General features: G+C 38.4%; 1 protein-coding gene across 7 annotated transcripts in view; it reads right to left on the bottom strand.

Moving 5' to 3' along the window:
• The window catches only part of RNGTT (RNA guanylyltransferase and 5'-phosphatase), a 246,728-nt gene that overhangs the window by 29,400 nt on the left and 198,153 nt on the right, over positions 1–19,175 (bottom strand). For 2 of the 7 annotated variants that reach the window (XM_004264827.4, XM_033418831.2), the window contains 2 exons: positions 5,230–5,353; positions 1,105–3,765 (listed from right to left, as the gene is read on the bottom strand). The exons of 1 other annotated variant lie outside the window; for it this stretch is intronic. In XM_004264827.4, the coding sequence (XP_004264875.1) occupies positions 3,605–3,765; positions 5,230–5,353 (285 nt within the window). In that variant the 3' untranslated portion in view covers positions 1,105–3,604. Of the gene's footprint in view, positions 1–1,104; positions 3,766–5,229; positions 5,354–19,175 lie in introns of those variants that run through there. 4 more of the 7 variants (XM_033418827.2, XM_033418830.2, XM_033418829.2 and 1 more) reach the window with 4 other exon arrangements.

The raw sequence follows: 19,175 nt of genomic DNA, 5'->3' as shown, positions 1-19,175 counted from the left end.
GTGCACTGATTTTTGTGAAATGTGAAATCTTCTTAGAAGCTTGGGAGGTCGCCTAACAGCTGAGTCCAGGGAGGGGATGGACACATCTGGAATTGACCAAGGCTGACGATAACCTGCCAAAGCCTCAGAGTTGACAGCAAACTATGTGACAATCAGGAAATGCTGGCCCAGTGTGTGATTTAACCACTTATGTCTTGCTAACTGCATCTTTGGAATTTAGCATCTTTATGAGAATTGTTAAACTTCTTTTCACGGCCTCTGCGTCACTCACATTTAAATATTGTTAAATAAGGTCCTAAAAATGTGTTTATTTTCCTGCTCCCAACTTCATCTTATTTTGGAGAGAGGTGCTTGGAGCCTATTACCTGTTAGCACCAAAGAAACAGCTTCAATACTTTGGGACCCTGGCACAGAAGCAGCCCTCCTCACAGAGGCTGTACCAGAGCCTTTCAGGGAGTACTGACTGCACAGTAAATTAGGACCTGGAGTAGAAAGACCTGTGTTTGGGTCTCAGCTCACAACTAACTAGCTATGTTACCTTGGGTCGAGCTTCCTCAGCTACAAATGAGGCTGATGACGGTACCTCCCTGCACAGAGTGGCTGTCTTTAGGGCATCTTTGGGCTCGGAGACTATTCCAGAATGGTCATATTGCTATTATTGTGAATACAGGATGTTTACAAAGCACTGGTTTTTACACAAGAATCATGTCAGACCTGAAAAGCTTCTTTTTGATCATCTGATCCAATCTTGGCATCTTATAGATGGGGGCGGGGAGAAACAAGTTCTAGAGAGGACAGAGAAGCAACGAGAGGCAGAGCCTAGACTTGGTCTTTGGGTTGAGCCCCGGGGTTTTCTCTACCACATTAGTTTTCTCCATCTGGAAGTATTTGATTCTTAACTTCCAAGTTTCTCGGTTTCTCAGGAAGGAAAACAGAAGATTTTCCAAGTCTTCATGCTAATCTCTAGAACGCAACAAAACCAGGTGGATTTTGATGGGTGTGGTGGACAGCAGCAGGATCTGATGCCAGCAATAAAAGGGACACGAGTGCGTTGGTTATATAAAGGGACACAGAGGCATCACCAGGAAAACAAAGTAGATACACTTTCTATTATTTTAAATCAGTAGTTTTATTACAATACTGCACTGACACACAATTAAGAGAAGGAATGTCCTGACATTTTCTGAGCATTTCATGGAAAGCAAATGTAACCAGCCAGGCAGCCGAGTCTTCCACATCTTTTCCAAACAGAAAGCAAAGTTATATGTCGTAGCTCAGGAAAGTAAAGTTTTCTTATCCTCATCTACAAAACTTCAGTGTCAGAAAACAGTTATTATGAAGTGGGCTGAGAAAGAAAGTGTTTCTTTCATGACGTCCCAAATCCTGACTCCAGACTTCCACCCCCACCCCCCACCCCGACTTCCCAGATGACTTTTTATGACACTGCAGATGGTAATGTGTTCAGGGGCTAAATGGGATCTACTTATTATATTTCACTACAATTGAAAGGAAAAGATAAATTAAGAAAATGAAGTCCTGGAAAATGCACAAAGGCAAGGAGAAAATATCTGGGTGTATTAAAAATGAGATGCTCTTTTCACGTAACTCATTTAAAAGGTTACAATTACCATAAACATTTTAACTCCATTAAAGACTGCTGACAAAAGCTTGCTCTTACATCTGCAAGAGCCTTCTGCGTTTACACGGATTTGGAAGAAAGCAATGCACCTTGTGAAAAGAGCCACCAATCCTGGTGGAGCAGGCGTCGGACTATTTGGAGTTGCATAGGCGTTTTTTTTAGATCTGCTTTGTACAAGATACCACGAAACCTTGACCAATTTCCATTTTTCAATAGTTAGTGCGGCAGTCAGATGTTTTAATCCCTGTTGTGCTCAAACGCACAAAAGTACTCTAGGAAAGAAACACTAAAATGGCATTTTGAATAAATTCACTATACATTACGTAACTTGGGAACAATAAAGGAAGAAGCCCAAGCATGACTCTAGTATTTCATATAGAAAAGCACTGCAGGAAGAAACCTTGTTTAAAAACATTAAAACTCGGGTGAATATAAATACATGTTTGGTTCATCTGTGCTATTTGATATAGAAATCCTATCAGATATTCAATCTACTACGTGACCTGTTTGGGTTTCTCACTGTATTAGCAGAAGAATATACACTGCTGCATATATTCACATATATATGCATATACATATATAAAATTCAGATCATGAAAATTTGTTTAAATACACATACTTAAAACCTGTACCTCTAAAAATAAATACATTAGCTTCTAGTAGGCTAATTTTCAAGAGTTCCTTCACAAACCAATCAGAACACAGTTTCCCAACAATGGCATGTGACCAATTAGCCACTCTTTAAATCCATTATCTATCAGTAAATGTGTTTTTTGTTTTTTGTTTTTTTCAATTCAGATGTACAACTGAAATAGCATTCCCAGAATAGAAGATGAGAGAATTCTGGCTTTGAAAATAAATGTCTTGGCTTCCTTGATGTTTAGTTCCTACAGATGTCTAGTCTTTGCCTCTGCATTTATCAAGCAGTGGGAGAGCATTTTCTAGTGACAGCATTCTCTTCCACTGACATTACCTTCTAATTAAAGGAGTCAGCTGGCATTTCCTTTGCTGTTTGGTGCAAGGGAACAAATACAACACTGTCTGTATCTGATATCACTCCCATCATCACAGTGAGTTGTGTGTTTTAACGTAATTTACAATGTGCTACCACTAGGTACAGCAGAAGTAGCCCTGGCGTTAAAACCAAAAAAAAGAAAGAGAACAAAAGTCTCCCAGGAGAACAACACACACAGGACCGGGTGTGTCTCTAAGTTCTATGAAGTAACTCGGGACCACTGCCAGAGTGGATACATTGGATAGCTGATACTGCAGTTCAAACAACAGAAAGAGACGATGAAAAGATTCAATATACCTCCTCTAGAAAGGATGAAATTAACAAAATTGGAGCTTTACTTTTTTACTTTTCCATTTCCAAAACAACTTCTTAAAATGATATAAGCCAGACCAAGTTCTTTAATATAGCACAATATTTAACAACTTTGTCATTTGGTTTTGAATACAAGAATTTCAGAAATGTAGGAAATCCATGATAAATAATAGCAAGAATATTTAATGCCATTGTCTAAATGTTTTAAAAGGAAAATCTATCATAGTTGAAATACAACTTCTAAAAAATACAGTGTTCTAGGCGCTCACAGTTCTAGATTGCTAACTTTATAAATTAAAGTGGAAGTTATCCGTATATAAACAAGGCCTCTTTTTCACTGATTTCGATCTCATTTAAACCTTTGGATATTTCAGTCTTCAGATTCCACAAGGTAAGGCTGAATTTACCAGCTATAAACAAAATGTTTAAGTCCATGATGTACTGTAGCACTGAGGAAACAAATGCATCAAGTATTTACAGGCTGGCTACAATACTTTCTTCTTCTTTTTTTTAAAGTCAAATGTGTATCAACATCAAGCCACACTCTGTTTTGAATTTCTCTGGTCGCAAAGAAAATGGGGCAACAGCACTTTTCCTCACTCATCTTTCCTCTCAATCCTGAAGTCAGAGGCAGGTCTTTAAATCAAACGTCTTTTGGGAGGTGGTGGAGGCATGAACTCCGTGTCCGGGTCCAGATGATGATGCTTTCGCTTCTGTCCTTGAGAAGCTGCCGCACATCTGTTGATGAACTCAAACAGCATCTCCTTGGTGACAGGGTTTGAGATGCTGTTGCACACGGCTGTGGACAAAGGGAGACGTGAGTCTCGTGTGAGGGTTCATGGAGGCGGCTGACTCGCCCCAGGGAGATGAGGACACGGGGAGACGTTTCCGTCCCAACATGCTAAAACTTTCCATCTTCCCAACGTGGGCGACGTGTTGTGGCTTCAACTGTGCTCCTCCCTCCCCCACCCCCGAAATGAGTGCATTTCTGGTGGCTGCTCTTTACTATTAATTCTAGACCCAAACTTTAAGTATTTGGGTTTAAGCCTGTCTTCACTACAGTTTTTGATCCCTCCAAACAGGTTGTATAGGATATTGATCTCGCCCAGTGCGTCACACTATGTCCATATTTAAGCACAGTTTCTAAAGGAAGTGCGCGCTCTAGTCCTCCAGCCTTTCTCTCTCTCAGAGAGAAGCGCACACTGAGGCATGTGTACAGCACCAGCCACCGTGCCCGCCGAACGGGGAGGCTGCAGTGTAGCTGGCAGAGCGTATTATTCTTTATTTTAGTAACTTGCTTGAAGTAAGGTATTACAACAAAATGACTATTAAAGAAAGCACCTTTCCCTATGTGATCAAAATTGTATTTACCCACTTGGTTTTAGGAAAACAACACGGGCTTAATTACTCCTCTTTTCCAAATTAACGCATCCTGTCTGAACACAGACGTTAGTTCCAACAAGAACCTTCGAATGTACAACAGTAACTTTTAAGCCACAAAACTCAAAGTGGCAATTTCTATATTATCTCATAAGCTTATCATACGATCATCATCATCACTGACTGAGCACTCAAAGTGCATAATCCTATTAACCTTTATTCTTGGTTTTGATCTGTCTTTTTCTTTCAGTTCCACTAAAAACAGCAACCCAGAATTGCTGCCAGTAGTAGTTTACACCTCAGAGACCTAATTAATATGTGCTGTTTCCCATGAAAGACCCTCACTACTCTGAATTCCCAAAGCACTCACATTGTACCCAGAGCACACCCTGAAGGACAGCATAGCAGGTTTTACGTTTCTTTTTTTTTATTTTATGTTTTTTAAGGTTTTCATTGACTTTGTTCTTCATTGTTTGTAAAACTATCTTAGGAGCTGGAAATTACATTTCCCCTGCTCATGCCATCTTTTGCCATCTGGCAGACGATGGCTTCAGCATTTTGAATGGATCTGCAATTACCATGGCTTTTGTTGTGGCTGTCATTCAACAAATTCATCCTGTCCGCAGCCCGATTTCCTGCCCTTTAACCCCTCTCCTGGGTGCCCGCAGCAGCCCACAGGTGAGGGAGGACAGGAGCCACACGGGGCACAGACCTGCCACGAGCCCTCCGCGGTCCACACGGCCTTCTGCCCCCAAAGCTGAACCACAAAAGGCAGCACAGTTTGGTTCTAACACTTTAGCTTTTGTGTGTTGTTGTGGGTTTTTTTTGTTTTTTTGGGGGGGGGTGGTTCATGTAACCTCCACTGGGAGGGTGTCACACTCACCCATGGCAGTGTTGTAGGCATTAGGGAAACTTTTGTCTGTTCTCTGTCTCATAAAGACCCAGCTGTTGTTCTCGAATTTGCATTCTATAATTTTGTTGTCATACTGTTTTAGCTCTTTTGTCACCTGTTTTAAAAGAGAATTGAGGAAAATATTTAAATCATCTGACAGGCTTCTTGCCTGCACTACGTGACAGACGCATTAGGGAAATGCCAAAAACACCTCGGTGCCTCTTCACACAGAGCTCTTTGTCATCCGAAGCATCTAATCAAGCCCAAGGATGTGGTGCGCACTCCCTTGTACACTTGCTCATCAATCTGACACCTTATAAATAGTCGTGAAAACGGTTGTCAATATATAGCAATTAAAAGAAGCTAAGGAGAAACCAGCCACTTCTGGGCCAAATGCAAATACGTTACCATAGGGACCAATGCCTTCGATATTGTCTGTGTCCCTCTGGCTTTCAGAAACTGAGTATCTGTGAAGGTTTCAACAACCTTTAGAAAGACCACACCATCTAAATTCCTATGTCGGAATCTAAGAAATCCCCTTTACTGGTTAAGATAAAAAGTTACGCATAAAGAGTAAACATTAGATCTGATTCAGGCAATGTGCATCCTAACTATTTTGCTTTTCAAGCAGTGATAATTAACTAAAAATCTAATCTTTAGGCTATTTACCCTTTTCATCTCCAAACCGGTATGAATTTAGAGATGAAGCCACCTTTGATATTAGCTGGTAGGTTTTTTGGTTACTTCACCTCAGATGATTGCATATGGATTACAACTTAGTCTATCAACGCTAACAAGTATCCATGGCAACTACAGAACCTTTGAAAAGATATTTCATCGGGCTGTGAGGATGGTTTTCATAAATAGGAACCTAAGCTTATCTTCGCAGTTTCAAATCAAATGCCAGTCATGGTAATATTTTAATTCTGTCCTCATCTTTCACAGCTAACAACTTTTCCTCACAATACGGAAGATTGCAATCAGTTAACTTCATTAGGATTATTTGAAATGCTCTCCTTTTTCTACCCACATATTCACTACCACCTAGGAATACGAAGGGAAGCAAATTTTTAAAAGATGCTTTCAATTCACAGATTAGGCAGTGCATATCTCCATAAAAACTTTCAAATTGTAGTCCTTTTCCCTTAATGAGTGTTACACTTGATTGGACTATTTGCATTTTCAACAAATCTGACAGGACCAATACATTCAGTGTATTGGAATCAGACCTGCCCAAGAAAGTGATGCTCTACTTACTTAGCAAACTTGCTAAATTTATTCTCAAATATTCATTATTCTAGTCTCAACTCCCCTCCCTCCCTTCCTAGGGATCTACCTCCTTTTATTTCTGATACATTATCTATATCCAAGTGTTAGGCAACTTATTCAGGTAAGGTAACCACTTATGTTATACCATAAGTAGGGTCTAACAGATAAGTTTCTAAACCTTTCAGATTCTCCATTTCCTAATTTCTAAAATGGGCAAAGGAGTTTCTAATACACTGGGACATTGGAGCAATAATAAATGAAAGTGCCTGGCACATAGTAGACAACCACTAAAATTCTTAATTGAATATAAAATTAGGAAATGAAACATTGCTTTTTTTTTTAAGTGTACAAATAAATTTACTAAAGATACCAAGATGACATGGAAAGGTACACTTTGAAAATACCTGTCAAGAAAATTGTATCACACACATCTACAAGAATGGCTTGCTATCAATAATGTGCAGTCTGCACTTCTACTGACTACCAATCGTAGTACATCTTTATCACATATTTACCATTCTTCTGTTTCTAGTCTCAGAATTGCTATAAATTATGTGTTGCTCCATCTGACTACAGCGATTAGGCAGTATTATTAAGTATCTGTGTATCTACCTGGGTACGCATTAACAATCTGGGAAATAGGGCTTTCCAGAAAATGCATGCACCTACCACTAACCTAAACGTATTTCCATGCTCAAGAACAGTACATTGTTCTTCACTGATCACACCAGGGATATTCCCAAGATAGACACAGTGCAAGGTACTCAATTTGGGTAGGTAATAAAATATGTTTAACTTTTAATAAATGTATTTAGGTAATAAAATAGATTTAAGATCTAAAATAATATCTTCCATATGTATACAAACTAAAGACAGTTTTCACTAACGGTCAGATGAAGAGAATGATTAGCATACAGGGAAGGAGTTGAACTTTAGTATCCAAATTCTGATTTGTTACTATGACAATAATCATCCTCAGCCATCACCTATTATTATTTACTAAAATAGGATCTGGTTAAGCCTTTTATACTCAGCTCTGTTATCCTATTGTGAGTTGATGAGAGCTTGAAGGTAATAAGAATAAAATATTTATAAATCAAGATTTCACATCTGTACCCATAATTACATTGGATTAATGAGATTCTACTGTTTTGGGGGGAAAAAAAGGAAGAAAAGGAAAAGAAAAGAAAATACAGTGTATTTTATATTGAAGAAAAAATTTTTTTCATGTATCCATCTTTCTGAGTACCACACTTCTGATACCATTTGAGTTTACCAATAATCCGATGTTAAGAGACAGTCAGATGAAACCAGATCTAGTACCTCTGAAGATTTTAGATTAGCAGGTCAATGGTAATACTTGGAACGAAGGGCCCAAGACAGAGGCAGGCAGAACCACAGTTGCTCCTCTCTGCACTTTTTTAAAGGAATACTTTTTGGAACCTAAATGCTGGACACACTACCAAGTCACAAAAGGCGAACCATCAGCGCTGGCTGAACCATGCCGCTCAGAGCAGGCAGAGATGCGCTTCCGTCTCTAATGGTGGAGCACAAGCCCCTAGAATTTATTGTCCCTGCTCTGTGAGAGCCGTTTTGTTATCAAGAGCTCATCTTTCTTTTCTAGAGAGACTGTACGAAGGGGAGGGGGATTTCTCTGAACTAATGTGCTCTAGAGACACTTTAAAATAACGAATATCGTTGGATTGAGAAAGACACCAGTAAGCTGGGAGTTTTTTAACTTTTAATTTTGAAACAATTTTAGCTCTACAGAAAAGTTGTAAAGATAGTACAGAGAGTTCCAGGATTCCCATTACCCAACTTTCTCTAATGTTCATATTCCGCATATCATGTTACATTTATCAACTCCAAGAGAGAAGTTAACATTGGTACAATACAATCAGCTAAACTACAGACTTGATTCAGACTTCATCAGTTTTTCCACTAATGTCTTTATCTGCTCCAGGATCCAATCTAGGAAACTGCATTCCTTAGTTGTCATGTCTGCTTAGTCTATTCCAACCTGTGGCAGTTACTCAGACCTTCCTTGACACTCTTGAAGAGTGCTAGTGAGATATTTTGTAGAATGTTCCTCAAATTGGGATTTCCTGATGTCTTCTCATGATTAGACTGAGGTTATGAATTTTGGAAAAGAACGCCAGAGAGGTAAAGCGCCCTTCTCATTGCGTAACGTCTGGGGGTAGATGAGATCAACGTGATTTCTTCCTGGAGGTGTAAACAAACCCTGATCACTTGGTGAAGATGGTATCTGCCAGGTTTCTCTACTGTGAAGCTACCATACTCTTAGTTCCAGGCACTATGTCTAGCCCTGCTCAGAGATAAGGGAATTAAGCCACTTGCTGGAAGGAAGGGTATCAAAGAATTTGTGGACATTTATTAAAAGCACCACAGAGATCAATACATTTCCTGGGAGAGAGATTTTGAGGCTAGACAAACATCCCTTTTCTTCTTAAAGTTTTGCTCATTAATTTTAGCATTCATCCATGAATCTTGCCTGCAGCAATTATTACTGTGGCGTTCTAATGGAATTTTCTATTTTCTCCATTCCTTCTACATTTATTATCTGGATTTCTTCTGTAAGGAAGATTTGCCTTTTCCCCTCATTTATTTATTTGCTTACTTGTATCAGTAAGAACTCATGGGTATTTATTTTATTCTTTGGCTTATGATAAAGTAGTATTGTCATTTATTTTCTTGCTCAAATTGTTCTAGTTTCAGCCACTGGGAACTCTCTCAGGTTGGCTCCTGTGTCCTTTTAACTTGCTTCCAATTTAATTACTTATGTATGCATAGCATTTAGTCCCTGGCAATAAAAGCTACTACTCTAGGCTCATCTTGTCTTTTCTCTGCCTCAGCTCTAGAGTCAGCCATGGGGTCCTCTACCAGGATTTTACAAGAAAAAAATTAGTCTTCGACAGTCCAGACTATGCTAAAAAAGTACTAACACACACCACTTGTTTTGGTGAGAATTTTCAATTATTGAGGAAAAAGAGAGGGAGGGGGAAAGAGGAGTGAGTGTGAGACAGACAAAGAGTAACAATGAGACTCTAAATATGAATATATGTGTGTATATATATATACTTAGAAGTTTCCACTGCATCTTTTGTGAACTGCTTTCTGGAACTAAACTACATTGACCATTTTTTCTTTTCTGAATTTAAAATTCTACTCAAGCTCTAACTCTGTAGTGTGACAGAAGGTGAATTTTTAAAATGTATTTCAAGTAGATGAACTCAAACAAAAATCTTGTTTCCACGTATGCAACTTCAAAGTCTAGTACTTATGAATGAAGGCAGAGAAAATAAAACAACAAATAAATCAGAAATGAAATGGAATTATAAAAGTTTTCCTTGTGGTGTCAGGACAATACAAATAGCTTAAACCTGAATTATTAGACAATCTTTTAGAACTACTACCTTATAGTAGGACCTTAATATATTATTTTTAGCAAGTGCATCCATCGACTAGAGAAAATAAAACCTTTGACAAGCTACCCTTTTTAAAAATATGCTAGACTTAATCACTTCAAACAACGTTCCTTCACTAAAATCCATTTGTGTTTTTTGCACCTTTATAATGAAGAACTACTGTGTAAATAACACACTTCACATTTGCTAGGTTAGAAACAGTAGCAGGAAGCCTCTCTCTCATGAATGGTGGGGTCTTCAAGCCCTCCAATCCTGAGTTCAACTAATGAAAGTTACCAATAAAAAGAAAGCAGCTTGGGTTTCCCTGGTGGCGCAATGGTTGAGAGTCTGCCTGCCGATGCAGGGGACACAGGTTCGTGTCCCGGTCCGGGAAGATCCCACGTGCCGCGGAGCAGCTAGGCCCATGAGCCATGGCCGCTGAGCCAGCACGTCCGGGGCCTGTGCTCCGCGACGGGAGAGGCCACAACAGTGAGAGGCCCGGGTACCGCAAAAAAAAAAAAAAAAAAGAAAGCAGCTAGAACTCGGTCTTATTTATCCCAAAGGTCATTACAGACGAGTCACAATTCCAGGGTATGAAATCCCCACTAAACTACAGATTATTACCTTTTTATAAAATCAGAGTTAGTTGTAGTTATTATTCAAAATATAATACATCTTCATATAAAATAACTGGGCAGATAAAGCAACAACATGTTAGTACTGGTTATTGGTAGATGGTGGAGTTAGGAATGACTTAGTTTCTTCTCTGTGTTCTGCTGTATTGTCCAAACTTTCTACATAATACATGCTTAACTTTCATAATTTTTAATAATAAAAAATTCCTAAAATAAACTATGTTTCATAAAAGATGATAAACATGAGATTGGTTTTTAATGTAGAGATACAAAAACAACAGGAAGAGATAAACCTTTAAACAGAAAACAAAAAGTCTTGGAATAAGGTCCTAAGTCCACAGTTCCCAAACTGTGCAATGAGACAACCTTATAGAGAGGCACTGTGGGGTACTTTAAATTTCCCAGGAAACACAGTGGCACGTGTTGGACACCAAGCAAACTATTAGTTGGCAGGAGTTCGCATTTTCAACATGAGATTCCTTTGGGTAACACATCTCTGCAAAGCTGAGTATTCAGTGGTTATTGTCATTGATAAAAACCAAGTATCACCAAAATCAATGTGGAAAGTAAATGAGGTTGGTGGTGTATAATCTGATTCCAAGGTTTAAGAAATTACGCGGTCCTTAAATGGAATTACATTTTCAAGTTTCTTTTAAAAAAATTCCAAATTTAAATTCTATATCATGACAAAATATGAAACAAGAGTGACAGCAGAACATTTTCATGCATGCAAATTCTTAAAATTTTAGTATTTCATACTTTCTTTTCTAGGAGATTACCAAAGTTTTATTTCATCAACATGAGGGCAACAATGAAAACAAAGAGGAAGATGTGGAATCAAGGGAGTTCATCCAGCTCAGGAGAGAAACAAAGGCAATTCCCATCCTAAGGCCGTTTTAGGATGACCACTGTGCCAGTGTGCATAGCAGACTGCTACAAGCTTTATGGGGGCCAGAGGGTAGTGGCTCAAGTAGGAGGAGTTCCATGCCCCCGCCTGCCTGGAACTGAGAAGATGTGTGATGTGACAATATAAAGTGGAGTTTTAAAAAATTCTATGAGTATAGTATTTAATATAATGACAGATTAAACTAAGAAAAGAAAAAAAGAAAGAAGAAATTATGCAGTCCATAACACATGCTAAGCTGTTAGGACATAAACATTTATTAAGTAGTTTGGATCAATCCACTTAATAAATGGAATTGTTAGGTATTTCTTTTGGATTAGAAATGTCTATGAGGGAACATGAACCAAGAAAGTTTGATAATCTCTGCCCCATAGCGTTTTCATTCATCCTTCCCCAGATCCTAGTCTCTAAACCCATATGTAGACTTATATCTAGCACTTAGTGGAAACCAACCAGAGCAGTGAAAAACTTTGCTTGAGGTACAAAAACTAGATGATGGGTACAGAGGAGAATTTCTATCAAGTTAAGTTCATTCATTGACTTAGATCACTAACATATATATTCCTCACTCATCTTCTCTATCTCAATAAATGATTAACTCCATTCACCCAGTTCCTCGTGACAGAAGCTTTAGTGTCCTCTGCTCCCTTCCCCTTTTATCTTCCCTCCTATTCACTGCATTACCAGTTCTATCTCTAAAATACATTGAGTATTTGTCTCCTTTCTTACTACCATCATCACAGCCCAAGCCCTCACTGTCAGATTCCTGCAACAGCTTCCACACTGGTTTCTTCTCTACATTTTCCCCATCCAATCAATTTTTTTTTTTTTTTTTTTTTTTTTTGCGGTACGTGGGCCTCTCACCGTTGTGGCCTCTCCCGCTGCAGAGCACAGGCTCCGGACGCGCAGGCTCAGCGGCCATGGCTCACGGGCCCAGCTACTCCGCGGCATGTGGGATCTTCCCAGACCGGGGCACGAACCTGTGTCCCCTGCATCGGCAGGCGGACTCTCAACCACTGCGCCACCAGGGAAGCCCCAATCAATTCTTTACAGTGCAGCCAGATTGGTCTTTGACAAATGTAAATCCAATCAAATCATTCCTTTGCTTAAGAGAAAAACAAATAAAATACATGCCGGTTGGAAAGGGAGAAAAAAGACTATATTCACATAAGACACGATCACTTACATAAATGGAATCTATGAAGATGCTCCTAGAACTAGTAAGTTTAACAAGGTTGCAAGGTTAATATACTAAAACCAATTGTATTTCTATATATTAGCAAAGAATAGTTGGAAATTTAAAATTTAAGGAGTATCATTTATAGTAACATTCAAAAACATGAAACAGGTATTTAAAAAAAAAAACATGCAGAATCTGTATGCTGACAACTACAAAACACCAATGAAAGAAAGATATCAAAGAGGACCTAAATGAATGGAAAGATATATCATGCTCACAAACTGGAAGATTCAATATTGCTAAGATGTTAACTATACAGATTCAACATAATCATAAGCAAAATCCCAAAAGAATTTTTATATATATAGACAACCTAATTCTAATATTCATAGGGAACGCCCAAGACACTAGAACAGCCAAAACAAAAAGAACAAAGTTGGAGAACTTACACTAACTGATTTCAAGGCTTAGTATATAAAGCTACAGAAATCAAGACAGTATGGTATCGGGTGAGTAGAGAGACACATACATCAGTGGAACAGGACAGCCCAGAAAGAGATCCACAATTATAAGGTCAATTGACATTTGACAAAGGAACAAAGGCAATACAATGGAGAAAGAAGAGTCTTCTCACCAGAAGGTGCTGGAACAATTGGATATTCACATGCAAAATGATGGACCTCAACCCATATCTTTCATCTTACACACAATTAACTCAAAACAGAAAGTACACTTAAACAAAAAACCTAAAGCTATAAAATTCTGCTCTGCATCTAAAGATGCTGTTAAAAGAATGAAAAGACAAGACAGAGATTAGGATAAAATATTCGTAAATAACATTTCTGACAAAAGACTTGTATCCAGACTACATAAAGAACTCTTAAAACTCAATAATAAGAAAATAAACAACACAATTTAAAAATGGACAATCTGAACAGAAACTTCACCAAAGAAGATATATGAATGGCAAATAAGTACATGAAAATATGCTCAACACATCATTAGTCATTAGGAAAATGCAAATTGAAATCACAGTAAGACACTACTATGCACCTGTTAGCTAGTCTAAAATAAGTATCAAATGCTGACAACAATGCCAAGCAACTGAACTCTTACACATTGCTGGTGGGAATGCAAAATACTATAACCACTTTGGAAGACAGTTTAGCAGTTTCTTAACTGTCTTCCAAAGTTAAACATACACTTACCAAAAGAGCCAGCGACCCCACTCCTAAGTATTTACCCAAGAGAAATGAAAACATACGTTTGCATAAAAACCTGAATACAAATGTTTGCAGTAGTTCCGCTCATAATCACCCCAAATTGGAAATAACTCAAATGCCCTTCAACTGGTAAAGAGATAAAACAAACAAGGCTGTTGGTACAGCCTTGCAATGGAATACTACCCAGCAATAAGAACTATTGATAAACTATTGATAAATGGAATACCATGGATGAATTTCAAATACAGTATGCTAAGTTAAAGAAGCTAGATTTTAAAAGCTACATAGACTATGTGATTCCATGTACATGATACCCTAGGAAAAGGCAAAATTATAGGAACAGACAACAGAACAGTGGTTGCAGAGTTTGGGAGTGGGAGAAATGATCGCTTATACCAGGGTGTCATGTGGGATTTTGGGGGGAAGTGATGGAACTGTACTATAGCTTGATTCTAGTGGTGGCTATACACCTGTATGCATTTGTCTAAACTCACAGAACTGTACATCAAAAGGAGTGAATTTATTGTAGGTAAATTTTGAAAGATGAATTAAAACAAAAAAGAAACAAGAAAAATGTCAATTAAAAAAAAAAGTAAATCAAATCATGTCATCCCCTTATCAGTGGCTTCTCATGACACAGCACTAAATGACATAGCCCCTGCTTATTTTTCTAGCTCGTATAAGTTGTACAACTTTTCCTCTACCTTGTTTATCATTATTTGTAAATATAATTTTTTTGTTGATTATCTGTTTAATATCTGTCAGCCAGAATGGTTAATAATTATTGAATACTTACTAGATGCTGAGCACTGTTCTAAGTACTTCATGTGGATTCATTTATTTAATCCTCGCAACGGCTCTAGGAAGTATCCCCGTTTTTACAGATAGAGAAGCCAAGGCACTGAGGAGTTAAGGAATTTGATTAAGAGTCTCATAGCCAGTAAGAGGCAGAGAAACATACTGCATCCCTATTAGGTTTTATAATCTGATTTAATCTGTATATGAATCCAGTGAGATTTCCAGATGTGGACACTCAAGCCCAGAGAATTTAAGTAACATGCATAAGGATACAGAGTTAATTTGTTTTGGTATCAAAATTCAAATTCTAGGTCTTTGTGACTCAAAAACCTGTGCCCTCCTTTTCCCTAAGAATTTAGGCTCTAGGTTGAAAAAGTATTACAGGAGGCAAAGGTAAACTACACTTGTGGAAGCTTTTACTTCTTGTGTAATAAACTGTAATTTAAGTAAGTATTTCCAAGGATTATATTCCACTTGGGAGAGCCTGTGGGTGGGAGGCGAAGTGATGTGTGACAGACGAAGGGCGGGAGAACATAACATGCTGGTTTGAACCAAGCACGATGTCTTATCAAGTTTCTTTTCCTTTACTTTTCAAACGCCCACCATGTTGACCTGCACCATCTCTGCTGTTTGCTATTCTGGTTGCGTGTGCATGAACCACACATCACGGCAAATTGCAGAATTTCTCAATCATTAAGGATTTACAATAGGTTAATTTTAAAATGGGCTGCATTTCACAGCTGCAAAGCTTTTGTCTGATTTCTCGACCAAATGAGAAGCCATTATTGGACTGAAGACCTTTCCATGGGCAATGACAAGCAAAAGAAAAAGGTTGTGTGGGCAGAACAGGCAGCTCTGCCAGGTAAGGTGAGGTAATGGTTAACAGCTCACTAAACAGACTGCCAAACTCTATGGCACAATGTATCGCACTGTTTAGTACCAAGCATGATGAGAATTTATAAGTAGATCACGGGTTCAGTGCACACGTGGGATAATAACAATATACAACCAAGGAAAGCTTTACAATCTATAGGCATAGATTGTATGCCTATAGGCAGTTTTACTGCACTTCGATTTCACTTCACAGATATTGTGTTTTTTGTTTTTTTTTTTTTTTACAAATTGAAGGTTTGTAGCAACCCTGCTCTGTCTGATGATGGTTAGCATTTTTTAGCAATAGAGTATTTTTAAATTAAGGTATGTACATTTTTTTAGACATAATGCTGTTATTGCACACTTAATAGACTACAGTTTGGTGTAAACATTACTTTTATATACACTGAGAAACCAAAAAATTCAGGTGACTTGCTTTATTGCGATATTTGCTTTATTTCAGTGGTCTGGAACCAAACCCGAAATATCTACAATTTCTGCCTGTACCATTAATGTGGGGAGGAGGCTAAAATGCAATATGCATGCCTAACACGTTTTTCTTTCTAAATAGTTATAAGTACCATGACAGACTTGACTGATGTTGCTTGTTTTTTAAGATGTCTGTCTCACAGCCAAAGTAAGCAATTCATAAAGTATATCTGTCAGATTGAGTTTGATAAATGGTCTATCTATTGGCAGTAACAAACACCTAACTTAAAATCGTGTTACCGGTCATTAAATATCCATGCTTAACAAAGTTCACAATACACTGGATCTAATGTTTGAGCTAGGCAGGTCACTAAAATGTCAATGCATAGTTCAAATTTACTTCAACGAGTCCATCATTTACTCTCCAAGGACTTGCTAATAATTTGGGTCCAATAATGTTCATTTTTTTTATTCCTTTAGCAATACATGCTGGTTACATATAACTTTATCTCTTTCCACTGACCCATTTAAAACCTGTCTATTCTTTTCAAGAGAACTGTCCTCCAGCTGGATCAATGTGTCAATAAACCAAAATGCTACCATAATAAGTAAAGATTTCCTTCCTGTTCTGCCTACTATTTAGAGGAAAAAAAAAAAAAAAAAGGTTGACACTCTTCCCTTTTGATCATCTTCCAGAGTAAACCTGGTCTTTAAAATGACTTGATTTGCCCTATCAGCATTAATGGGCACAGACCCACAACACCTTTGAATCATTAGCTTAGGGACACAGAACTCCTTAGTTTAGTGATAATGCTCTGTGGTGACTGCGACCCATCTGAGCAAACAAAGCTTTCCAGGATTCCTTTCTCACAACTCAGCACCTCGGGTCAGTGCAGACTCTCACTGAGATACTTGGACCACAGTAGCTGTAACTTTGCCATGCACACTGCCTTCTATTTTTATATATGCTTTCTCAACAACTATATTTCTTCTTCTTTGAGAAAGAAGTTCTGGAATTATTGACAAAAGCATTACACAAACACAGAGTGACAGTACACTGCTCAAAACCCTGGAGTTCTGTTTTGTATCTTTATGTACCTTCTGAATGACATTCACGATGGATTTATTTAAATCTGCCTCCTTAGCTCCAGGTATTGGGGATATCAAAAACCACTCAGAAGAGGTTGAAAGTTTAAAAATGGTTACAATAAATTATCTGTATCAGCTGTCACAGTCCCTAAATACCTTCCTCAAAAACAAAGATCTTTTTTTCCCAAAACACACTACAAATACCTTTCATAAAATCCAATATTCTGGAGTTGATAGGAAACTTGAAGGTCATCAAATCAAACACTTTTATTCTGAAATATCTAAGTACTAAAGTGCATCCTGCATTATGTCTATGAATTAGTGTATCTTTATGGGTGTGAACATTCATGCATTGAGGAGATTATAAAACCAGATGAAATAGCAAATTCATTACTTTGGTAACTTGTACTCAAAACTAACTTAATGTTTTTACCTAAAATATTTATTTTTTTGAATTAATTTTTATTGGAGTATAGTTGCTTTCCAATGTTGTGTTAGCTTCTTCTGTACAGCAACTAAGAGATTTATTTTCCTTCAGAGATATTTACTTTTAAAATTATTGACTGAGATTTTTTTCCTTCTTGGGGAAGGGAAAGGGAGGGAATGAACAGTTTTTGAACACCTGCTTTGTAGCCAGCACTGTGCAGGGCACTTTATATACTTTATTATCCTTCATGCTAGAGGAAAAGGAAACTTTTATTGTTGTTCACTCCTCATCAAGAAATTACTAAATAACTAAATGCTAATGGAGTATCCTTTGCAGTCACCATAAACTACAGGCAATGTGCGGATCCCTTTAGGTCATGTTAAGTTTAATGTGATATAATCTTCTAAAACAGAAACGGTAAGAAACACGGGCTGCATGAGAAAAACAAACAAAAATGAGCAAACAGACAAAAAACTCACCAGCCTCCAGTGCCATGGGTTGGCTAATACTAGTGTGGAGAAAAGAGGCCTGGACAGAAGTTAGGAGGAAATCTCTATAGTGGGGAGGGAAAAGATGCGGGAGTAGACAAAGGAAGCGTCCTAAGTCACGTCTGTGAAATTAAAGTGCTTTCAGCTGAGTAATACACAACAGAGGACGATTTCAGTGATGATTAGAGCTATTTAAATTTTTAGTAGGCTCCAGTGATTTAAAACAGTCTTTTCTGTCCGGGAAACCGGTTTATCTGCTTTTATTTTCAAACTTGGGGGTGGGGGGGGGGGAATCTTTGCAAAGAATTATTCATGTATGTAAAATGCACAAAAATACTATTATGTAAAGATGTCTACATTTAGAAGTATGTGATTGCCCAATTTTTGAGAGATGAGAACTCACATTTGGAACCAGATTAAATCTCTCACTTAGCTCCCTCCCTCCCCCACGCCCACACTCTGTTAGGTTTTCATTCTAGTCCAGTCCTGGTGAGGATATATGGCAATGCGTCCTAGCGGGAATAAAGAGCAAAAAGTACATGGGCAATCCTCCCCTTACCCCCCCCACCAACACACATATCTTACCACTCAACTGCTCTTATCAAGCCTCCAGAGAGTATATTCTGAATAAGGTAGCCGTGGTCGCCTATGAGGAACGAAATTATTCTCTGGACTGTAGTGCTAAACTACATGGAATTAAGTCTGAAGATTAAAATAAGGTGGGTGGCTTTTCACCTTTCCTCTGAAAAGTACCTAGCACAATCCTGATGCTTCATAAAAATAACATATCAGGTAAGTGGCATGCTTGGCAGGAACGCTTTTAAATCGCATGTTACAGGATATTCTCATCCTAGTGCGCCTCCCTCGAATTTTGACTAAGTCAGCTCAGCCCCACGACTACAGAAAGCACTGAGTGAGTCTCCGACGATGCTCCTCCCACCAGTGCCAACCTGTGCCAACTTTTAGGCCAGGACACCTGCCACCCTGAGCTCCATGGCTTCTGCAGTGGTGGATGTTGTGCCTCTGGCTCACTGCTTGAGGGTCTGCTCTGACCAAATGACAATACAGGAAGGATGTTTGTTTGGGGGGTTTATTCAGAATTGGAGTGCTGGAAAGTAACAAGGTGCGAACACTCACAGCCAGCTGCTGGCTGCCACAGAAGACAGGGCGATCACCTCCTGGTACTGTTCTGTGCCC

This window comes from Orcinus orca, chromosome 12 (assembly GCF_937001465.1).
Source record: "Orcinus orca chromosome 12, mOrcOrc1.1, whole genome shotgun sequence".
Classification (NCBI taxonomy): Eukaryota; Metazoa; Chordata; class Mammalia; order Artiodactyla; family Delphinidae; genus Orcinus; species Orcinus orca.
The sequence above is the reverse complement of the archived record's forward strand: the minus strand, read 5'-3'. Positions and strand labels throughout refer to the sequence as shown.